The 21,167-nt window shown below is 39.5% G+C and overlaps 1 protein-coding gene across 1 annotated transcript in view; it reads left to right on the plus strand.

The window, feature by feature from the left end:
* The first annotated feature begins 414 nt into the window (after positions 1–414).
* The window catches only part of LOC102203658 (ras-related protein Rab-26), a 54,829-nt gene continuing 34,076 nt past the window's right edge, over positions 415–21,167 (plus strand). Inside the window, exons 1-2 of the mRNA XM_005744350.1 lie at positions 415–933; positions 2,621–2,731. Of these exons, the coding sequence (XP_005744407.1) occupies positions 748–933; positions 2,621–2,731 (297 nt within the window). The 5' untranslated portion in view covers positions 415–747. The remainder of the gene's footprint in view (positions 934–2,620; positions 2,732–21,167) is intronic.

The raw sequence follows: 21,167 nt of genomic DNA on the forward strand, positions 1-21,167 counted from the left end.
AAGCAAAACTAGCTGCTTTAAAAGCAGTTCTGTTTTAAAGTATAATGCAAATTATTATGAGGCTTTACAACATATCACCTTTATTACATAAAAATCAGACTGCTGACAGAGAAATGTCTGAATGCTCTGTACTTTAGCACACACTGACCCAAAGTCCTGCAAATATCAAGGTTTCATTGAACGCAAAACTTCGTTTTTAGGTGGAAAAATTCCTTGCACACAAATCTGTAGCAAAGCTGTGCCGCTGATATTTTATTTTTTTATTTTTGTTGTTGTTGTTGTTGTTGTTGTTCCTTCTCTTCTTTTTCAGGACCACGGAGAGCGCCCCTGACCCCGTCGATTGGAGGTTATGCGTTTGGAAGTCACGTGATTGTGTTTAAACCTGAAAATCCCCCCTCCTCTCTAAATCGACTTCAGCTCTGCCCCCTTCGGCTTTGCCGTTACTACGCGCAGTGCTGAAGCTGCTGTCCTGGAAAGAGCAACCTATCAAGAGCAGGAAGCGGCAGATCAACAACGGAAGCGACAGCGATTTGCGACAAATTCACTCCTACTTTGAGTGGAAAGGTGTCGAGGAACATGCGTTTAACACACAGGTGAAAAAAAATAACCTGATTTAACTTCTTCGCTGCTCCAACTTTTCGGCCCTACCTTGCGCAGATTCCGGTTAGATTTGCTTTTTGTTTGTTTGTGTCTGTTGAGAATAGTTTTTTTTTTTAAAGAAACAAACAAACTATAAAATCTTGAGACATGTCTCGCAAGAAGGCAGTCAAAGGCAAAGCAGCGACCAGCAGCCCGTCCGCGGGCAGCCCCTCCGGGAAAGGGACCGGGAAATCTGCGAGAGGAAGCCCGGGCATCGTTCAGATGAATGGTGTAGTCCATCCCAGCAGACCGTCCATCAGCAACAGCAGCGAGTTTTATGACATCGCTTTCAAGGTAAAGGTGTCCGCCGATGTTACTCAGTCAACCCAAGTCACGCAAAAGTCGACTGTGTTGGAGGACTTTGCATGAAAACATGAAAGGGTGCGGTGGGGTATAATTTGGGAAACAACACACCCACGAAGGTCAAAAACTAAATATCGAGCAAATGATATGCATGCTTTTGTGTATGTGTGTGTATTTTAGGCACGATAAACCCGATTGTAGTCTACTTTATCCCTGCTGCTGCCGTTGTCCTGCCCAGCTTTCATTGTCTTCCGTTTTACCACCACCTTTATCATTTAAACAGCAGCGAACCCGCGACAGCAGCTGTGTCAATAAACAATCGATAACCAGGAGAAGGGGCGCATCGCACTACAACAGCCAACCAACAAATCATTTGCTCCTTCCGTGCAACCGGTTAATAGCACGTTTTCCTCAGAAGCAGGATGAGTTGTTGGTGTACACAACCTAATGTGAGGGTACTGGGTGTGAGCTGCCACTTCACCTCAACACAAACACAGATTTACACCCACAGATTCCCTGTGTGTACTCCCAGCATAGCTTCAAGGGGCCCTTTCCACCTACTCCGTGTTTTTGAAGCAGCTGTTTGATGTGAGAGGAGAGATGGCTTTGTGTTGCTTTTTTTCCATTTGAAAGAATGGATTGTTCCATGTAAGCCACTTAAATGAAGGGCTTCTACTTCCATATTTTCAAAAGGTTGGATTAACCTGTTTCAGTTTGGGCTCAGATTTCTACTGGTGAAAATCTCTACTGCCTGGCTTTTCTTCAGTAGCATCATATGCTGCCACACTGATTTCCTACAGCTCTGACAAGTGCTTTCGAAATTCTCTCTAATCCTTCTCTTTTGATTTCTTTTGATAATTCAGCACTGGATTATAGTCCAACCTGTAGATTCAAGGTTAGCAGCAGGCTTTTGAGAGATTGCACTGTACCTCTATCTGATCGTGCTCTAAAAAGTGTCATTTGTCGGGCATTTTGCCATGTTCCATGTATTATGGCTCTCTCTGGTCAATAATCACATTAAATATAAGAGAGACAGAGAATCCAAGCACCTTCTCTTACACACTCCTTCAAAGGTCTGAATATGGGTGAGGCTTCTGAGGGAGGGGTCATAAAAGAAACAAGATTTTTAAAGATAAAAAGAAGTGGGAGCAACTCCTTTTTTTGTTATTCTCCTTCCTGGTTCTTTCGTGTCCTCTCTGCTTCCTCTCTACGGACCCAGGAGGCGCTTTTAATTTCCATACTCCAGGTCCCAAAGTGCCTCAGCTAAACTGATAATAGTAATCACATAAAACCTTTAACCTAATCACAGCTCTGAATAAAAAGAGAAATGTACAGCTCGCTTTTCTGCAATAAAGTTAGCCGCGTACGAATACATCATGCACTTACAGAAAGGCTTTAAGGACATCAACTGGCCGCAGCAAGGAGTCACACATTCATCCACGTACACCTTCTTCCGTGGCCAAGCACCAGAATACCAGGACCGATTTAGCCGAATGATTCAGATGCGGCGATGACAAACAATCAGACGCTGATAGTTAATTAAACAAATGAGCAACAGCTCCCTCCTGTTCATGCTAATTATTTCAATTATTTCTGGCATTTACTTTTTTTGGGGGGGGGGAGGGGGATCATATCCCTCGCATGCCTCTAACTCACTCCTGCTGGAATACCTGTGCAGGTGATGCTGGTTGGAGATTCTGGTGTGGGGAAAACCTGTCTTCTGGTCCGATTCAAAGACGGAGCTTTCCTGGCCGGCAGCTTCATCTCCACTGTGGGCATCGACTTTAGGGTGAGTTTGAATCACGAGAGCCAAACAAAAACAAACATAAACCAATTCCCTGCACACATGCACTTTCATACACACTTTCAGATTGTGTTGTTTCTAAATGGGGCCATATTCTAATGGGATTTTCTTTTTAAAGCTATTTAGTCACTTTACATGTCCCAGAACTCTGACTATCTCCTGTGTGAGATGTCTCACAAGATAAGATATTGATTTCTTAAATTAGTTCGACATGCTTTAGTTTTTTAGTCTCCCTGGGCAATCACAGTGCCTATCATGTGCCAGTTTCATGGTCCCACATGGGCAACTATAGAGAAATTTATCCATGTCTTCATTTGATCACATTCAGGTGTCTATGCATGTGACAGAAACAGGTGTTCACTTAGGTGATACTGAGAATCATATTTGCAAAAATGTGCTACTTATAATCATTAAGTCATAAAATGCGTTGTTCAGTTTAATGCACATAGATTAAAATAAAAGTAGAAACAGCTATATCTTTTTGCTGTATATTCCGTTTCTTGATAGAATCAGGCAGATACAGTTGTGGTCAGTTTACATACACTTGTTATCAGAATGATTGTTGTAATAATTTTGGGTGCTTTTAAAAGATTTGAACTGTTCTTTTTCCAGGATGCAATAATTATGCAGCACACATCTTTAATTACTTTTTTAAAAAACAAGAATTGGGTGTGCAATTTGAAATTTTGGGGGGGCTTTTCTCTTCTCCACACACATTTGAAAGTATACATACAGGCTTAAATACACACACTTACTAATTGATGCTGAAGGCAATAAAACATTTTTTAACTTGACAAGGCCCAGGCTTATTAACATCATCGTGATCATGATTGACTGCAACTGGTAGGTTCTATTTGCCAGCATAAAAGGATTTGTTTGACAGAATTTATTGGACTGATGTACTCAGAACAATGGGAAAGTCCAAGCAACTCAGTGAAGAGCTAAGAAGGAGAATTCTAGCTTTACTTTTGGTCACAATGACGAGATGTATGTTTAAAAGATGATAAAAGTGAGGCTTTCGCCAGCTGTCAAGCAAGGTGGTGGCACTGGATCATTGCACAAGGTGTATGGAATAACAAAAAAAGAGAACTACCTCCAAATTCTTCAATTTCACTTCAAATCAACAGCTAGACAGTTGAAACTTGAGACGATCAATAAGATTATTGAATGGCAGTCCTAAAGCTCTGACCTCAACCCTACAGAAACTGAATTTGTGGACTACGCTAAAAATCCAGGTCTGTGATGAGAAACCAATTGATTGAAATTGCCTCTACCATTTCTGTCAAGAAGAACATTCATGCCCATGATGAGTGACTGCAAATCAGTTCAAACTCCACATGTAACCGAGAATAACGTAAAAATAAATCTTTACATGTTCATGCTGAGATTTTTTGCTTGTTTTTGACTAATTAGGTTCACTGGCGATAGTTCAGCAACATGGCTGGGTACAAAAAGCAGTTGTAGGAAAGTTTGGTAAGGTTTGCCGTTGTGTTAAATGTACCCCAAAGCACTTTACACATCCAGTCATCCACCCATTCACACACTGGTGATGGCAAGCTACATTGTAGCCACAGCCACCCTGGGACGCACTGACAGAGGCGAGGCTGCCGGACACTGGCGCCACCGGGCCCTCTAACCACCACCAGTAGGCAATGGGTGAAGCGTCTTGCCCAAGGACACAACGACTGAAACTGTCCGAGCCGGGGCTCGAACCGGCAACCTTCCGATTACAAGGCGAACTCCCAACTCTTGAGCCACGATCGCCCCAGTTTAAAGAGTAAACTGAAATTTGTCGGAGAATTGAGATGTGATTAATGTGACTGCAAGTCATCGCTACATCTACAAATTCTTTACCATAGAAAGACACAAATTTATATACTGTAAGCACTTTCCCCAGAAAGTAGTGTCATCAATACTAAACTACTGTAAGCACTTTTTTATTATAAGCATGTGCACACACTGCTGATCTACTTGTAGCAGCTGTGTTGCTTTCAGTCTGTATTATGTGTTTAATCTCTTCATATTTCTCTAAAATTAAAGCTTTTTAGTTTTAGCTTGCTTTGTAAAATCACTGACATGATTTAAATGCAATTCTGTTTATGTCACAGGTTGCACAGCTTCCCAACTTTTTGGGGGGAACAGGGTTATAATATTACATAAATGTACAGCAGTCTAGTAATTTATGTTTGTGTGTGTCTGTGTGTCCCTGTGTGTGGTAAACTAAATATCCAACCATTGTATAGTCCTGTGTGGGCTGGACGAGTTTGTGGGTGGGTGAGCGGTTGAATTATTTACTTATGCAATGTCTCTTATGACACTTATAGCACCGTAATGCTGATGCACATTTAGGCCTCTCCAAGTACAGAGGAGGCCTCTGTCTGCTACATTTAATGCTAATGGAGGAAAAAGAACCGGACGCATAAAGTTTAGCACTTACTCAGCTCTTTTGCCTTATTGACTTATTATTTAATCGCAGTGTAGCACAGAGCTGTATTACGTGAATAATGATCTCTCGTCAAAGCTCCCTTTGTCTTCTACATGGTTTCGCATTAAGCAGTTCAGTTCTTGAAACAGATCGCCTAGGACTCACGAGGATCGTCTGCAGTTCTATTTCTCTTATTATATTTTGTTGGGGTTTTTAAAAATTTACGTTTAAAACAGATCACCGAATGATTATAATTACATAATCTCTTAAAACTGGACACGGATATCTATGTAAACATGAATGTGAACTTGTTTAAACAGTGACAACAGTGAGCGGCTTATCTGTTTGTTTTTAAGAGAAAGACCAGGGCTTTGTTGAGTTGGAGGGAAAACTTGAAGGTCTGTGGTGTTTGTCTTCCCATGGAGAATACACAGAGAAAGGAAGAAGGATGGGGAGTGATTCTTATTTTTAGGACAGACAGTTTTGATCCCCTTTAGTTGGTGGGAAAGAGAGGCAATTTGCTTCGTATGGGGATTTGATCCAGTTCTCACTTCAAAGCTCTCCAGCAAGACGCAATGTTTTCCTTTCCCCTCTTGTTTATTGCATTCTCATCTCATTTAAACCTCAACATGTTCTCGGGATTAGAGTTGCACTAGTACACAGTTTGGCTTAAGATACAGTGAGTGTGAATGCAAAATGTGCTGCATCTCTGCATTTGTGTTTCGCTTCAAAAATCCATGCAGGATGCTTATAAAGGATTAAATTACAGATAAGAGTGAAAGGTTAGACCGTACCTTGCTTACTGTCATAACACAAATGGGAAGCAGACATAGCTCTCTATTCCACACTCATGGCGATGATATGATATCAACCCTACCAGGTTAATAGGGTGAATTCAAGTCTCTAGCTGCCTAATGAATCACACCAAGAAATGTTTGTGTCGCAGATTTATCACTGGATCCAGAAATGCGTAATTCTGTCTTTCAAATGCGTTTCTACTTTCACATCACTGTTTTGCACATGTAAAAGTTTTTAGGAACTAAAATTTTAACCAGAGAAGTTCATTTTTAAGGGTAATGAACTGTGTCTCTTGTTATAGTTCAATTGAAATTGAAAATTTGCATAAAAGTGGGACAAGTGATCATCTTCAGAGTCAGTGCGTTGACAGTTAATACAAGTGCTAATGGATCGGGACTTTGCAGGTATTAGTGTGTGTAAACCCAAGCAAAAATAAATTATGACAGATATTAAATGATTGTTTTCAGAAATTACACGAAATAAATTTTGATATTTTACTTTCATACACTGTGTTGCTAAAAGTTTTTGTCTACTGTCTGATGTCAGCCCACCCTTTGCTGAAACAGCTTCAACTCTTCTGGGAAGTCTTCTATCGGGTTGTGGTTAGGACTAAACTGTAAAGGCCACTCAAGTTCTTTCAAACTAAACTCATTCATTCATGTCTTTATGGACCTTGCTTTGTGCACTGGTGCGAAGTCATGTTGGAACAGGAAGAGCTCATCCCAGAACTGTTAGCACAAAGTTGGGAGCATGAAATTTTCCAAAATGTCGTGGTATGCTGAAGCATAGGAGTTCCTTTCACTTGAACTAAGAGGCTAAGATGAACTCCTGAAACACGACCGCACCACAATCCCCCCTGCATCAATCTTTACATTTGGCACAATGTAGTGAGACAGCACAGTTCTCCTGGCAACCTCCAAACTCAGACTCGTCCATCAGATGGCCAGACAGAGACGCGTTATTCGCCACTTCAGAGAATACGTCTCCGCTGCTCTAGAGTCCAGTGCCGGCATGCTTTCTAGCACTGCATCTGACATTTTGCAGTGTATTTTATGACGTAAGGTTTGGACACAGCTGCTCAGCCATAGAAACCCTTTCCATGAAGCTCTCTACACACTGTTCTTGAGCTAACCTGAAGGTCACATGACGTTTGGAGGTCTGTAATGATTGACTCTGCGCATCAGCATCTCCTGACCCCCGCTCTACCACTTCCTCACTGAGTTGCTATTGTTTCCTATCGATTCCACTTTGTTACAATGCCACTAACAGTTGACTGTGGAATATTTATAAATTTCTCAATGAGAAATTTCACGATTGGACTTGTTACACAATGGCTTTCTAACACAGTACTGCTGAGTGACACATTCTTTCACAAATGTTTGTAGAACCAGTGTGCATGCCTAGGTGCTTGTTTTTATACACCTGTGGCCACGGAAGTTACTAGAATGACTGGAATGGGTGAGTGACAGCTTTTACAATATAGTGTATGTTTGTGATTTACACATTTGCCTAACAAGCAAATGATTCCTGCTTTGATCCTGTGAGAAATTTTGGTGTCGCATCAGAAAGGGCATTTGACATTAAAATCTGCCAAATTAAACAGTCTACCTAACAAGAGGCAAAGCAACTAAGGAAAAAAATCACAGCATAATGACTGGAATATTATTACAAAAAGTCAAAACAATGGACAAACAAAAAAACAGCAAGGTTTTTGTTTCAAATTCTTCTGGAGACGTCTCATCTTTTTCAACTCTCTTATCAATCTCCCTCTGCGCCATCTGTGAAAATCTACTGTCCTGCATTGTTATATCGCTGAAAAGCATGTGAAGCTCCTCTTGGTTGTGACTTGAGCCCAACTAGAATGGCCATGTGCATGTAATATGCCAATATTAGGAGGTGCACAACACCAAAGTGCAGAAGAAAGCATGCACTGTGCACAAGGATAACAGAAGTGAGCATAAACTACCTGTATTAGTATTAAGTCCATCAATCTATCACCAAACAGTATTTAGCATGTCAGCCTGTACGTCTCTGTCTGTTGCAATGAGATTTTCATGCACTGAGAAACCAATATCAACTGTAATTGTTCACATCCATCATACATTAAGTTTTCCTTCATTTTCCTGTCACTTCCCTCACTGGCATCCCGTTTGGCATTTCATGCATATTCTTGCTAAAAAAATAATGTTTTGTTTATCCTTTTAAATGCTGGAGCCTGAAGGGATGCATTTTTTTCAGGTTTAACTCAATCCCACAGTTCCAAATAGCAACAGGGAATTTATCTGAATTTAATTCAGTTTTATTTTGATAATGCCAATTTACAACAACAGTTGCCTCAAGGAGCTTTATATTGCAAGGTAAAATCCCTACAATATTAGAGAGAGATCCCCAACATTCAGATAATCCACTATGAGCAAAGACTTGGCAACTGTGGGAAGGAAAAACTCTTTTAACCGGAAGAGCCCACTGCCTTATCGGGCTCAAGAATGGGCAACCATCTGCTGCGACCAGCTGGGGGATAAGTGGAAATTATAAAAGCTAGAGAAAGAAAACAAAAGTTAACAAAATGTATTTATAGCTTAGATAAGAAATGTTGTCTGAATGAAGAAACAAAGGGAAATGATGCCAGAGAGAAAAAGAAACACAAAATGCTCAAAAAGAAGCCATTACTCCAACAAACCTTCCTTTTATGCCTGTACTTGGAAAAACAACCTTTCCTGCTGCTTCTTTTTCACAATGTATTTCATTTAAGGACAACAGAGAGAAGGAATACTTCAGTCCTTCATTTGACAGAGTGGTTGAGAGAAGAGCATCACTTCTCACCTCTAGTAAGAGACAAGGGAGCTGCTCTCAGCTGTCAGTTATGTCTGCTGCACCCAAAGTGATAGATCTCTTATGCAACCACAGATTTCGCCTCGGCTGGGCAGTAGTTTCATTTTTCAGCATGTATTTCTATAGTAGTGAAATGAGATATGGGATGTTTATATGAAGTTTATATGGATATAGTTTAATGTTGTATTACCTAACCTGTTCTTCTGTAACTGTGTGCTTGTGTTTCTGTCCTCCCTCACATTCTCCGAACAGCCAGAGCCCAGTTGAAGAATTCATTATTATCTCAATATTTAAAGCTATATGTTAACTCAGTGTAACAGTAATATGTGTGGGAAGAACACAGGTTCAGCGGCCATTGTTTGGACTATGTTTCTCTTATCCCCTTGCACTTACGGTGCTAGAATTAGACAAAAAGGGTTAAACATACTGAGCGGAAACACCTGATCAGTGAAATTGTCATTTTTAAGAAAATGTCTTAAAAAAATATGTCATAAGACCTATATTGCCTATAGCGTTTTCTCATTCAGTGGGCTTAAAATTAATGTTTCTTTTTCAGTTTGTGGTGATCTGCAAATTGTGCTTTACAGTGTGTGTGAATTTATGAATCATCCTTACCGACTGATATGCATTACCACCCTTGACTTAAGTTCTTTCCCTGCTTCTGTCTGATCTCTGAACAAAATTTCCAGGGGGCTCATCTCGTACTGGCATGTGGGCTAACCAGTATACTGAAAGTTGCCCAGTGAGCTAGGAACAGATCATTTTAACTCTGGGGGTTGGTCATATGGCCTTATGTCACTATATTTCAAAGAAACTTGCAATAATTATATAATTGATGATTTATATTTAAGGCGTCCTTATTGGAGATTGCAACTTGCAGGCATCAGCATCTATAAGTGAGCTGCTGTCACTGATGTCATATTACCTAATTTGAAGTGAGGTGCCAGCAGCTGGAAGATTATAATGCAGTATTAGTGACGCATTATATACAGCTTAATGCTTTAGTTTAATAGTGACAAAGTTAATGTCAAATGTCATTTGGGTCCCCCCTCTCCATCCCCACACACTTGATTGTGACCACAGCTGGCAAATGCTCTAGCAATACTCGATGAGTTATTTGTTGACTTTTGGGGTATCACATCACCAGCTGCTAGCATCCCTTCTTCTTGTGCCTTTGTAGTCTTATTGTAGTTGCTGGTGTGCCTTTTTTCCTTTAAGTAATGAACAGTTGCAAAAAATGTTGCTTTGCTGGAGGTTTTTAAAGTAACCTCTTTTTTTTAGCTAGTAAATTGCCATTGGAGACTGACACCCAGCTCTCGCTCTCAGACATAGCTGGGCTTGGTCATTATTGTGTATGCACGCAGATTTTTGTACAATACAATACAACTTTATTTATATAGCACATTTGAAACTGAAGGTACACGAAAGTGCTTCACAACAAGGTTAAAACATAAATCAGCTGGTTCTAACATCACATTTTTCTGCTCTGCTGGAGCACTTAAAGCACTTTAAAGAAGCAGTTTTTTCTATGTATGTATGTATGTATTTGGCATGCAGACTGGAGCAGTCAAGGATCAAACCACTAACCTTCCAATTAGTGTATGACCTGCTCTACCTCTTGAGCTACAGCTACCCCATATAATACTGGTATTTTAATTATACCAGTATTATCGTGGACTTTATGATATGGCACAGCCCTAATAAATATCTTTATTTCTGAGGATTAAATCAGTTACAACTGACCACAGACTACAGCCCAGAACAGATGAAATATCACAACACAGTCTCAGTTCTCCAGTGTTCTAGTAGCGCTCTGTCTAGGAGTGGTCTATAAAATGTCCCTGACACATTTAAGAGACATGGATCACATCTTGAATACTAATTAATGTCTTCCTGCTTGTAGTCTGTATTGTACTTAAGACCTTTTATCAGTGCAGTGCAACTCTAGGCAAGATTCATTCATGCTCTTCAGCTACAATGGATGAGTCCATGGTTATCACTGCGTTATGGGATGCACAAATATCGTTGCAGTAGCCCTGTCCTGGTAAACACTTTAATGCTCTTGTCTAGTGGTGTGTGTGTAAGAGAGTCAACCATGTTTTTATTGTGAGTCATAGAAAACCAACCTCTTTCTGAGCTGGATAAAAGAATGAAATGAATAATAGGTTGTGTTTTTGGTGGGGGGGTTAAATAACACACCATGTTACATAATGCATTTACTATACTTCAAAATAACTAAAACACAAAGTACTGTCTTTGCCTTCGTAAAGCTGCTTTCAACCGCTTCCTTATTGACAGGGCGTGGCCGAAGCGGGTGGCTCTGCATGTTTGATTTGGCTGGTGTTTATGGCAGATGCTCAAGGAGGATCTCTCGCTTGTTACGCAAATATGTAAACCAGTACACCGTGGAGCCACCTGCCCCTTACTGTATACTAATCATTATTCTTATCTGTAAATGTTCTCTAATATCCTCCTCCACTATCTTTTCCGCTTGCCTACAGACGTCACCTGGCACTTTCTCATTTGTACTAATGAACCTCAGACTCACGTGTGTCAGGATTTTCATACCTCACTGATGACGGAGAAGTATGTAAACATCAAGCTTCCATTTTTAAGTGCAGCAGGCGTGATTCGCACATTCACCAGGGAACAACATTGATTCATATTTCACTTTCCGCTGATGTTATTTGTGGTAGTACTTAATATGTGCAACATATGGGGGTGGGGTCTATGATGCAGGCAAACTGCAGAGACTTCCTACTACTGTTGTAAAGACAACGAGAGGTAGGCTCACTTTTATCTAAGTTAATGTGGATAATGGAGACATTTTTGTAATTGAAGGATTTCTTACAAAAGCTGGTATAGTCATTATCTTACACTGTGTCCATTTACCTTCATTTATCTCATGGGAATTGCCCAGTTAATTTTACTGAATTAGTCATCAGCAGCAATTTATTTATAATTTATCTTTTTTCATCTGTGAACAGAGCAGATGTTGAATAATTCAAAGAAGTCTAGTCTTATTATGAAGGTAGTGCTGAGGATTGTCTGTTAAAGTGTGTGCATTTACGTGACTGTGAAGATGGGTGTGTTCCTCCTGCCAATGCAGAAAGCACAGAGATATGACAGAGGCAGCGGCAGCACAGAGAGCTGAGAGAGAAGGTCAGTGGTGTTACAGAGGATTTGAATCAGCTGTAAATTATGTTGTCATCTTGGCACAGGAACAAAACATATCAATGAGCATGAATATGTTACATAATGAGGATGAAATGTAATGATTAATAGGGATTAGAATATTTCTCTGTGCTTTAGTCATTTCATCTGTGAAATGTCAGAAATATCTATATTTTAAAACAGGACCTTGAATGAAATGCACTGAAACCAAGTCTTATTCGTGTCTTAAAAGCAAGGAGTCTTACCACGACTGAACAGTACATGATTATTTTAAGTTGCTGCCATGGCTCAGACTTGTTTCAGCACATACCATGTCAAAGCAAATATCCTGGTTAGATTTTTTTTTCCCCAGCTCAGACCATGTTTGGTAGGTATTCACTGTTACTGAAAGGATTGCGTTGCTTCTGGTCGAGTCACTTGGCAATAATAATTTGGCCCTTCCAAAAGTCACTCAGGTCAGCACGCCTGCCTATTTTCCTCACTTCCCATGGGCTGAGAATGATAACGACTGTTCTTTTCTGTGGTATTCAGACTTGGAAAAAGCACACATTCTGAAGTAGAAGTACAGCTACTAGAATAAAGAAATACTCCAGTAAAAGTTGATAAAAAATAATAATAGTAGATGGGATACAAACTTTAGTCATTTTTTAATTCTGATAGTTGTAAACGAAAAACAGAAATGTGTTTTAGAAAAACATCTATAAAACAAAAAAATGGCATAAATATTGATTAGGCAAATCTGAGATGGTCTCAGGGACAATCCAGCACATACTGTAACAGCAGTGTGTACAATGCAAGCAGGCAGGGCATAACCAAGTGGCCAGCATAGTGTACAGGAACATCTATGATAAGTATGGCCAGGAAGCCCCATGGTCAAAATGGGATAATAGGGTGGTTGAGAATAACGAGTTAAGATCCAGACATGGTAGTGGTGGACAAGCAGAGGAAGAAGACTGTAGTAGCAGAGGTAGTTACACGAAGTGATAGCAACAAGAGGAAGAAGGAACAAAAGATACTCGAGAAACCCGAGAAGGGAGCCAGAAAAGATGTGGACGGTAAAAGCAATAGTGCTACCCTTGATAATCAGAGTACTTGGAGTAGTGACCCCCAAAATGGGTAAGTTGCTCAAGCAGATTCCAGGAATGACATCTCTGCCCAGAAAAGTGCAGCCCTATGAACATCAAAGATACTGTGCAGGACCCTCAAGCTTGAAGGATAAAGACCACCCACAGGGCGAGTGGGAAATTTTTATATATTTTATATATAGCTACAACAGAACCGAAAGGGAATTTACAATGGAAAATCCCACAGTATCAAAGCCTGAAGGCGGCTCATCAGATCATAAAGTGTGATCACAAGCATGTTAATTGTTTTTTCACCACTGATAGAGCCATGCACCATGAATTTGTCCCCCACAGTCAGACTGTCAATGCAGAGTTGTAGAACGTCCTGAGGCATGTGAAGAACATTTGCCACAAATGACCTGAGATGTGATGCGTGCCCATGTATGCGCCCACTCACTGTTTTGAGCAGTGATCGCAGTGCATAAGATATCAGGTCCTAAAACACATGCTCAGTGCAGCTTTACTACAAAGATGCTGAATGCTTAAAGCGTTTTTTTTTTGTTTTTTTTTTAACCAGTTCCCTTTTGATTTAAAGTCATTTCATGTCATTGTGACCTTTCTAATTCTAAATGGAACTAGAAGTGTAATAGCTGATTTACTGTCTGACCTCTCACTCCAATAATACTGAGCCAGTCAACACACCTTTATGTGGTTGTCTTCGGTAGTTTGCAGTTGCACTGGAAGGCATATTTGAATCTGTGGTCAGTTGTTTTGATAGCAGCTTTATAGGTAAATGGGACATGCTCAACAGTCGGTTTATCAATCTTAAATTGACATTTTAGTGTGATTATCAGGCAGCGTTATCTTTCCAAGTAGATAATTGTGTTACGGACACACACATATGTACGCAAAATGTACAACAGCAACCTGATAACGATGCTCAACAGATGTGACGACTGTTAAGGAACCAGGGGAGATAAACGCAGGCAGCAGACTGTGTGTCTTACATCAGTGTTTGCACATACGCTGCAGGTGGGCTGTTCTAAAGCAACATTTTTTATAAAAAATAGGCTGCAAAGAAAAAAAAAGGCGCAATATTTTTAGCAAGCTTTAAAAAATGCAAGTGAGATAATAAAGAAAACATTTTTTCAACATTAATCAACATTAGTGCATCTGAAACAGTTTCTTATGACTTCATTAATTGACCTTTTTTCTTTTTCTATTGAATGTGTGAATTTGTCACATTGTAAAATGACACGTTAAGTAACTGCAGAAAGTACATTTTCTTTACTTTTCTTTATATTTTCAAATCTGTTCTATTTTATCCTTCAACTCCACTAAGTTTGAGGATTTAGTATATCATTTTTAAATATAGCTAATAGTAAATTTTACAGATTCGGATAATAAAAAGTATAATAGATGGGATGTGTGGCATCAGCACTAATGCAAATGGTCTGTTTTGAGCAAATAGAGTGCTGACCATGAAGCAATGTTGTTGAATCACCAGTCATTGAATGTTCTTACCCTGATGCAGGGCTATCACAGAGAGACGGACAACCATGGGCAATTTAGATTCACCAGTTAAACTGAAACCAGATCCATTAATATTATAATTAAAAGTAATATATATGATTATTTAAGAACTTCTCAACAAAAATAATTACATCCCTCTGAACACACAACTTTCACATGAATCAACAGACACATTCATGCTCATGGTGTGAGCCACCGTCCTTAACACCGGTGAGTCATGAGCCAGACCATCTCAGCAAAGGCACTCTGAAATAGACTAAATAAGTACAAGTATGATATGAATCATTTTACTTTAATGCTGGATGTGTATGTGTGCGTGTATTTACCCATTATTGACTGCAGGTTGCCTTTGACTTCTGTTGTCAGTGTACACACTTCATAGCTGCTGATTGTTGACCTTACTGAGTGCATTATTATGCACTGCATTTTAAGTGTGTGTGTAATGGCTAAAAACTGTTTTATGCAAAGTAAGATGAGGCCATCATCTTTAAATGGCGTTGGGATGGTGACTCATGCAACAAGTGGATGTTAGTCATCACATCATTACACCAACTCAGTTGGTCCTCAGGAGAAGTAATAACATATTTTTGATAATAATTTTGCTCCAGTGATGTGAAATACCCCTACTTTCTGTTCTGTTGTGTTTTTGCTGTTGTTTTTCTGGGGGGAAAATACATGTAATTGTTTGCAACTCCTGAATGCATTACACATCTTTACTTGTAATATTTAAGTTCTTTAGATGATTCAAACCTTTTCTAAACTTCTGCTTCTGCTGTTTTCTCAAGTGGTCAGAATTTTGTATAAAATGTAAGAGTCTATTGAAAGGAAGCAATGAAAAGATGAAAGCAAGACAGCAGGGAGAGACGCATCTTTGGCATGTGAGAGGCTGATAACGGACCCATCATAAAAATCAAGCTGTGGCTTGATGATTGCATCTTCTTTTCTGAAAGCTTCCGCTTCTCTTTGATGTATCACCTGTCAGTGTGCATGTCACTGACAGTGCATTGCCTCTCTGATAATGGTCTCTTTGCATCTGTCTGTCAGTAGTTTCCAGCATCTATACTTTTTTATTATTTATTTTTTGGTAGTTTGTGTCAAGATGCCTGAGTGATTTCTCCATTATCCACTCTCCCGCCTGCCAGTTTGTCTGCCCGCCTGCCTTTTCTGAGTAGGTGGAATTAAAGTGCCAAGCATAGTCATGCACTGCAAATGGCAGTAATGTTTTGTTTTTTTTCTGCTTTAAAAATAATTTGAATCAAGATGAACTGGGCCCTAAAATGCATATTTGGACACATTAAAAACGAGAACTAAAACAGAGAACCAATATGCATGAATCTTTATAAGTAAAATTTTGTGCAACTGTTGGCAAAATGTTACCAAACTTAACTGAGAAGAAGGTTAAGGTTAGTGGAATTCCTTATGTTTTGCATACTTGTAGAGAAGTAAGCAAAGGGCGAAGATCAAAGATTTGGGCACTACAAGAGATTTGATGGCTCAGAAGAGTTTTATAAAGATCACTAACTTAAATTAGAGCTGGAGCACCCACAAAGCTGGAGAAGACAATTATACAACAAGGAGGTGTTTTTAGCAGTCATAGTGAATCTTAAAAGTGACTGTTATTAGAAATATTGGAGCTCTGGTGCACTGGGCAGCAACACCTGCACATAGAAGAAAAGCTCAATAACAGGAGTTTGCAAATAAATATCTAAATGAGCCTGAAGCTTTTCCTGTATTCAGAAGTTAAAACTGAATTTTCCATCATCATGAGATAACATATGTTTAAATATAAAAAGGAAGAAAGCTACACCCCATGGGGGGAATTGATCATTCGTTGTTTGTGTTGCAGCCATTGACGTGAAGTACATTTCACCAACATCTTCTGGAAGCAAATATCACACTGTCTGTATTTTAAAGGTTCTGCTTTTGCCATGGTTTTCACAATCCTGGGACCTAAACGCCATCAAAAAAACTCTGCCGCCAGACATTAGAAGAGTAACACATATGAGAGGCGCCCAAGAATCTAACAGAAGTGCAATGCTTTTGCAGGAAAAGTAGGAAAAAATCCCCCAAACAAAACAAGAAGTGAAATCCTTCTAAATGCTACAAAAAGATTCTCCACGCTGTGATTTTTGCCAAAGGTAGCGCTACTGAAATCTACAAAACTTTTCCTTTTAGGCTTTTCCCCATTTTCTTATTTTGAAACTGTAAAAGACAGAGAGAAAAGTGTTTTGCTCAAAAAGAGCTTTTTTGGAAATCGACTCATTATTCGCACCCTGGGTTGTGACTGTAAATGCGCATGAAAATACCTCTTTGCTTGCTTGTCACAGTTTATGTTGTAGGACTAAGATATTTAGCTGTGTTTTATATGAGTCCCAGTACCTGCTAAATGAAAAGTATTGGGCGAGGGTTCACACCTGCCTGGAGATGTTTGTAATTAATGGCAAGCAGCTTTGCCACCTGCTGCCCTAATGTCACTCCGATCTAGAGAGGCGATCCCTGAGGAGCACGATGAATATTTAATGATGACATGAAAGAGGTGGGGGGTGAATTGTTGGACTGTGGAAGCATCAGTCAACAAGCTATGAGAGACAGAGATTGTTAAGCAAGATAAAGCAAAGGAAGATGGTCATTTTGTTCTATGTCTGTCTGTCTCATTTTTGTGAGTGTGATATTTGTCAAATCTCAAACACCTTGAGGGACTTTCTTGTGGTTTAGTTGAACTCCAGAATGAACTTGTCAGAATTTGTTGTGGTGTCATGTGAAGGTCACGGTGACCTAACAAAACACATTTTTGATCTGCTTTGCAATTCAACGACAGGGGAATTATTATTTGTGTCATCCCAGCATGTGAAAATACCAAGAGATAACCCTGACAGGGGACATGTGTTCAAGTCTGTGTAGATTTGGTGTATTTTTGTATTTGTTGTTTTGCTTGAGCAATATAAGCTAAAGATGATGCATCAAGGGCAAAGTATGACTTTTTTTTTTTTTTTTTTTTTAAATTGGAAAAGTCCTTCTCTTATAAGAGTCCTAGATATGAAATCCTGAAGCTTTACACTTCTTGGAATGCAAATCTAAAAAGTTAGCCAGAAAAAAAAAGTGCCTTAAGTTGATCTACTGGGACTACATGCCTCCATGTCGTGCATTTTAACCAATGCTGTACTGACAAAATTGGAATTTATTCTTTGCCAGATAGATCCCAGGCTATTTCCTTGATGTATTTTTGTTTTGTTCACCTGTGATTTTCCTCAGCACATTGAAGAAGCATACTTAATGGCAGCAGTAATAACAGTTTGCTGCATTTTGCAGGTTTTCATCTGAAATGCCCCCGAGGCCTTCTGCTCTTTCAATTAGTCTCAGTCTCGAACTTCGTCTGGTCACCCAAGCGGAAAAGTCAATAACAGCAAAGGTTCCCGTTAACCCACTGAATATATACAGTCACAGGTGCTTTAACGGGTGGACTTTTTCAATCAAAGTCATGCACAAAAATGCACTTCTTATTTTCAGGCCTCTCATGTTACTGCTTCACTGCTTTGCAGACATTTGGAAGCATACAGGTAAAAACATTATTGCCGCAGCAGCTATGGCCTCGCTGTTAATTGTGCAAGGTCAGCAAGTTTAGCCCATCCATGAATGAATCCCATATTGTCTATAAGTTGCACAGTGTTTGTGTGTCTGGTGTAATGTGATTTATTGTGTTTTCTGTGTCTTCAAGAGGTTTTTCATTGCATTTTAATAAAAAGTCCAATATTTTTGAATTGTATCTTGTGGCTTAAAAATGCTGATCAAGCTCTACTCTGAATGTGGAGGAGAAGAAAGGATCTGTGTGTTCAGTTATGCTTCAATAACATGATATTTATAAAGCATCATTTATTCCCTTAAAAAGTTAAATGTGTGCAGTCAGCCTTAAATAACAGAGCTCTTGCTGTGCCCAATTCACTCACACTCCATTATGATGATTACACTTTACGCTGAGATACTAAGGAGTTACAGATTGGCATAAAGTAAATGCCAACGATGAAAGCTAGCCATGTAAACTTGCCACCAGCTCAGTCCCCATTTTGACTTCTGACTTCAGAGCTGCCTTAATTTTCCGTGGAATAGATTCAACAACACGCTCAAAATATTCCTTAGAGAATTTCATTGAGGTACTGTTATGTAATTTACTGATTAGTTATGTGTGTCAAAGAGCGGCTGAACAGGTGTACCTAATAAAGTGGCTGGTGAGTATGTATCGTCTTTTGGCTAATCCAGTGTGCTGAAATCAAATTTCAATTTGAACGTAATGTTGTGCTACACCGGTTTTAGCTGTATACATCAGTGACTTCTTTGTAGCTTCCACAACACAGATATAACTTCAGATGTGAACTGAAAAAGATGCAGCGATGACATGAAGTCTTCTATTTTACATTCGCAAAGGGATAACTAGTTAAATCTTTGCCCTTTTGTAGCAGACAAACTTTTGGGGGGTTGCATGAGGAAAAGTATTCAGTGCAGAATGAGCCACTGTGGTGACCCCCTGTGAAGGAGGTAGAAACCAAAAGTATCTCTTTCTTCTGCTTTCTGTAATAGCAGGACTGGATGTTTTTGTGCAGCATGTGTGAGAACATGCAGCATATCTCTGTCAACATAACTCAGAGCTTGACAGCTTGGAGTTGAGTTGACTGTAGAGTCCTGCCTACATGCAGTTTTTAGCTGATTACCCCAGGGATTTTATTTCTGGTGTCTGTTTTGATGGCAGGGGCCCACGTGCACCACATTAAAGAACAGAAAAATATTTGTTTCTGACATTGATGATCTTAACTTGAGTTCCAGTCACCACTGCATTCTACATTGATTTACTCTCTTTTACATATGGGTTGTATCACCTGTCTCATGCGTAACCTTTTTGTAGACATCATGCTCCTGTTAGCAGTCTCATGCTACAGTCATTAATGTTTTATTGGCTCACACTTCAGAAAGCTCCTCATACATTTGTAATTTATGATCCCTGTAAGGTGCTGTTAGTCATTCTGTACTAATGTGTACGTTCTCACTCATGAACCGTTTGGGAAAAGAATACATCCGGCATCTGACTGGTCAAGAGGTTTGCATTTGAAGACGTCCTCTGCTTGGAGGGTGATTGAAGCTGACCTAAAAAGTATAGCAAGCTTCTCAACTTCTCAAGCCTCCTGTGAGCCAATTGTAATTACACAGAGCAGAGCTGTGTCAGGCTGGAAGTTGTAGCTTTAGAAAAGTCTAAAGGATGGTGGAAACTGTGTCTGCCAGAGTGGGATTGACACTCTTTAATCTACAATACCTACATTTTCTGTCCCACAAAATGTGATTCTGTTATATAAGCTGCTCAAATATATTATATTTTATCCAGCTCACTGTGTTATTACATTCTGTTCTGCCTGATTTTCCTATTAACAAATCCAACATAATTATCAGTGCAATCAAGCCTCAAGAGTAACCACCCAAAATACTCAGCCCATTGTTATCGTGAGTCTTTTTTTTATGGGTCACTAAATATTCATGAACCCTCCAAGCACATTACAGATAGTTTTTAGACACAACAATAACAACAACAACAACAGGGACGTGGTCCTTTGAGACTGATTCCTATCAGAAAACACTTACAAAGTAGCTTCAAGCTTGAGTTCTCCATGAATATGTATGGCGTTCCTTCTTTGTGACTCTCAGGGAGGTAGATCAACTGAAGACATTAACGAGAACCATATCTATTTCTAAGTGCCCTGCTGGAGGATTAGCAGCATCTAGTCAGGGCTGAATATCTTGGGTTTCTCCTCAGGGATCAGGGAATTAGAAGGTCATCAGCAACTCTCAGAATATCCCAGAGGGGATGATGTTAGGAGGAGGCTTTTCAGCATTGCCACAGCACCGACTGATATAATGCACATTGGCATAGTAAAACAATGAAGGGCATCTTGACCTCCTCTAGCAGACATTAACTCACAGAAAACAGAAATTCAATGTGAAGAAATGCAGTGCTGTGTCCTATGTCTCTTTATATTTTCCTTCCTAGTAGCCCGTCTTTCTTTTCGTTTTTTTTGGACATTGGCTACTTTTTCAGTTTCAAAATGGTTATTTAATTTTTTTTTTAATTCTTTGTTAAACCACTAAACACTGACTTATGAATCATTCAAGCATAAAAAAGCACCTAAATTGAAATATTTGCCCCTGTGACCACAGTAACAGTGGTGTTTTAATGCATCTGACACACACACACACACACCAAATGGCTATTTCTCTGAGGACATTAATGAATGCACTCCTAGGCCACTAACTCTCTGCTAAAACCCACACTGTACCTCACAAAGAGAGCCATATGAGTAAAAAAATTAATGATCACGAAAGCTTCAGATACATATAGGTAACATAAGGGATGACTTACATGTTTAAAATAACAGAATTTTTAGGAATAGGAAATAAAAAAAAACAGATGGAGTAAGAAGAATTAAAGTAATAAGAAATCATAGAAAGGGTTGGAAGGGAGGCATGATGTAAAGTAGGAAATATAAATGAAAGAAAAAGGGATGGAGATGAATAAAAAATGAAGAGAAACATGGAAAAATTTGGAAGGGGGGGGGAA

The sequence above is a fragment of the Pundamilia nyererei genome, unplaced genomic scaffold (genome assembly GCF_000239375.1).
Source record: "Pundamilia nyererei isolate P.nyererei 1_Seehausen unplaced genomic scaffold, PunNye1.0 scaffold00142, whole genome shotgun sequence".
In the NCBI taxonomy this organism is placed as follows: Eukaryota; Metazoa; Chordata; class Actinopteri; order Cichliformes; family Cichlidae; genus Pundamilia; species Pundamilia nyererei.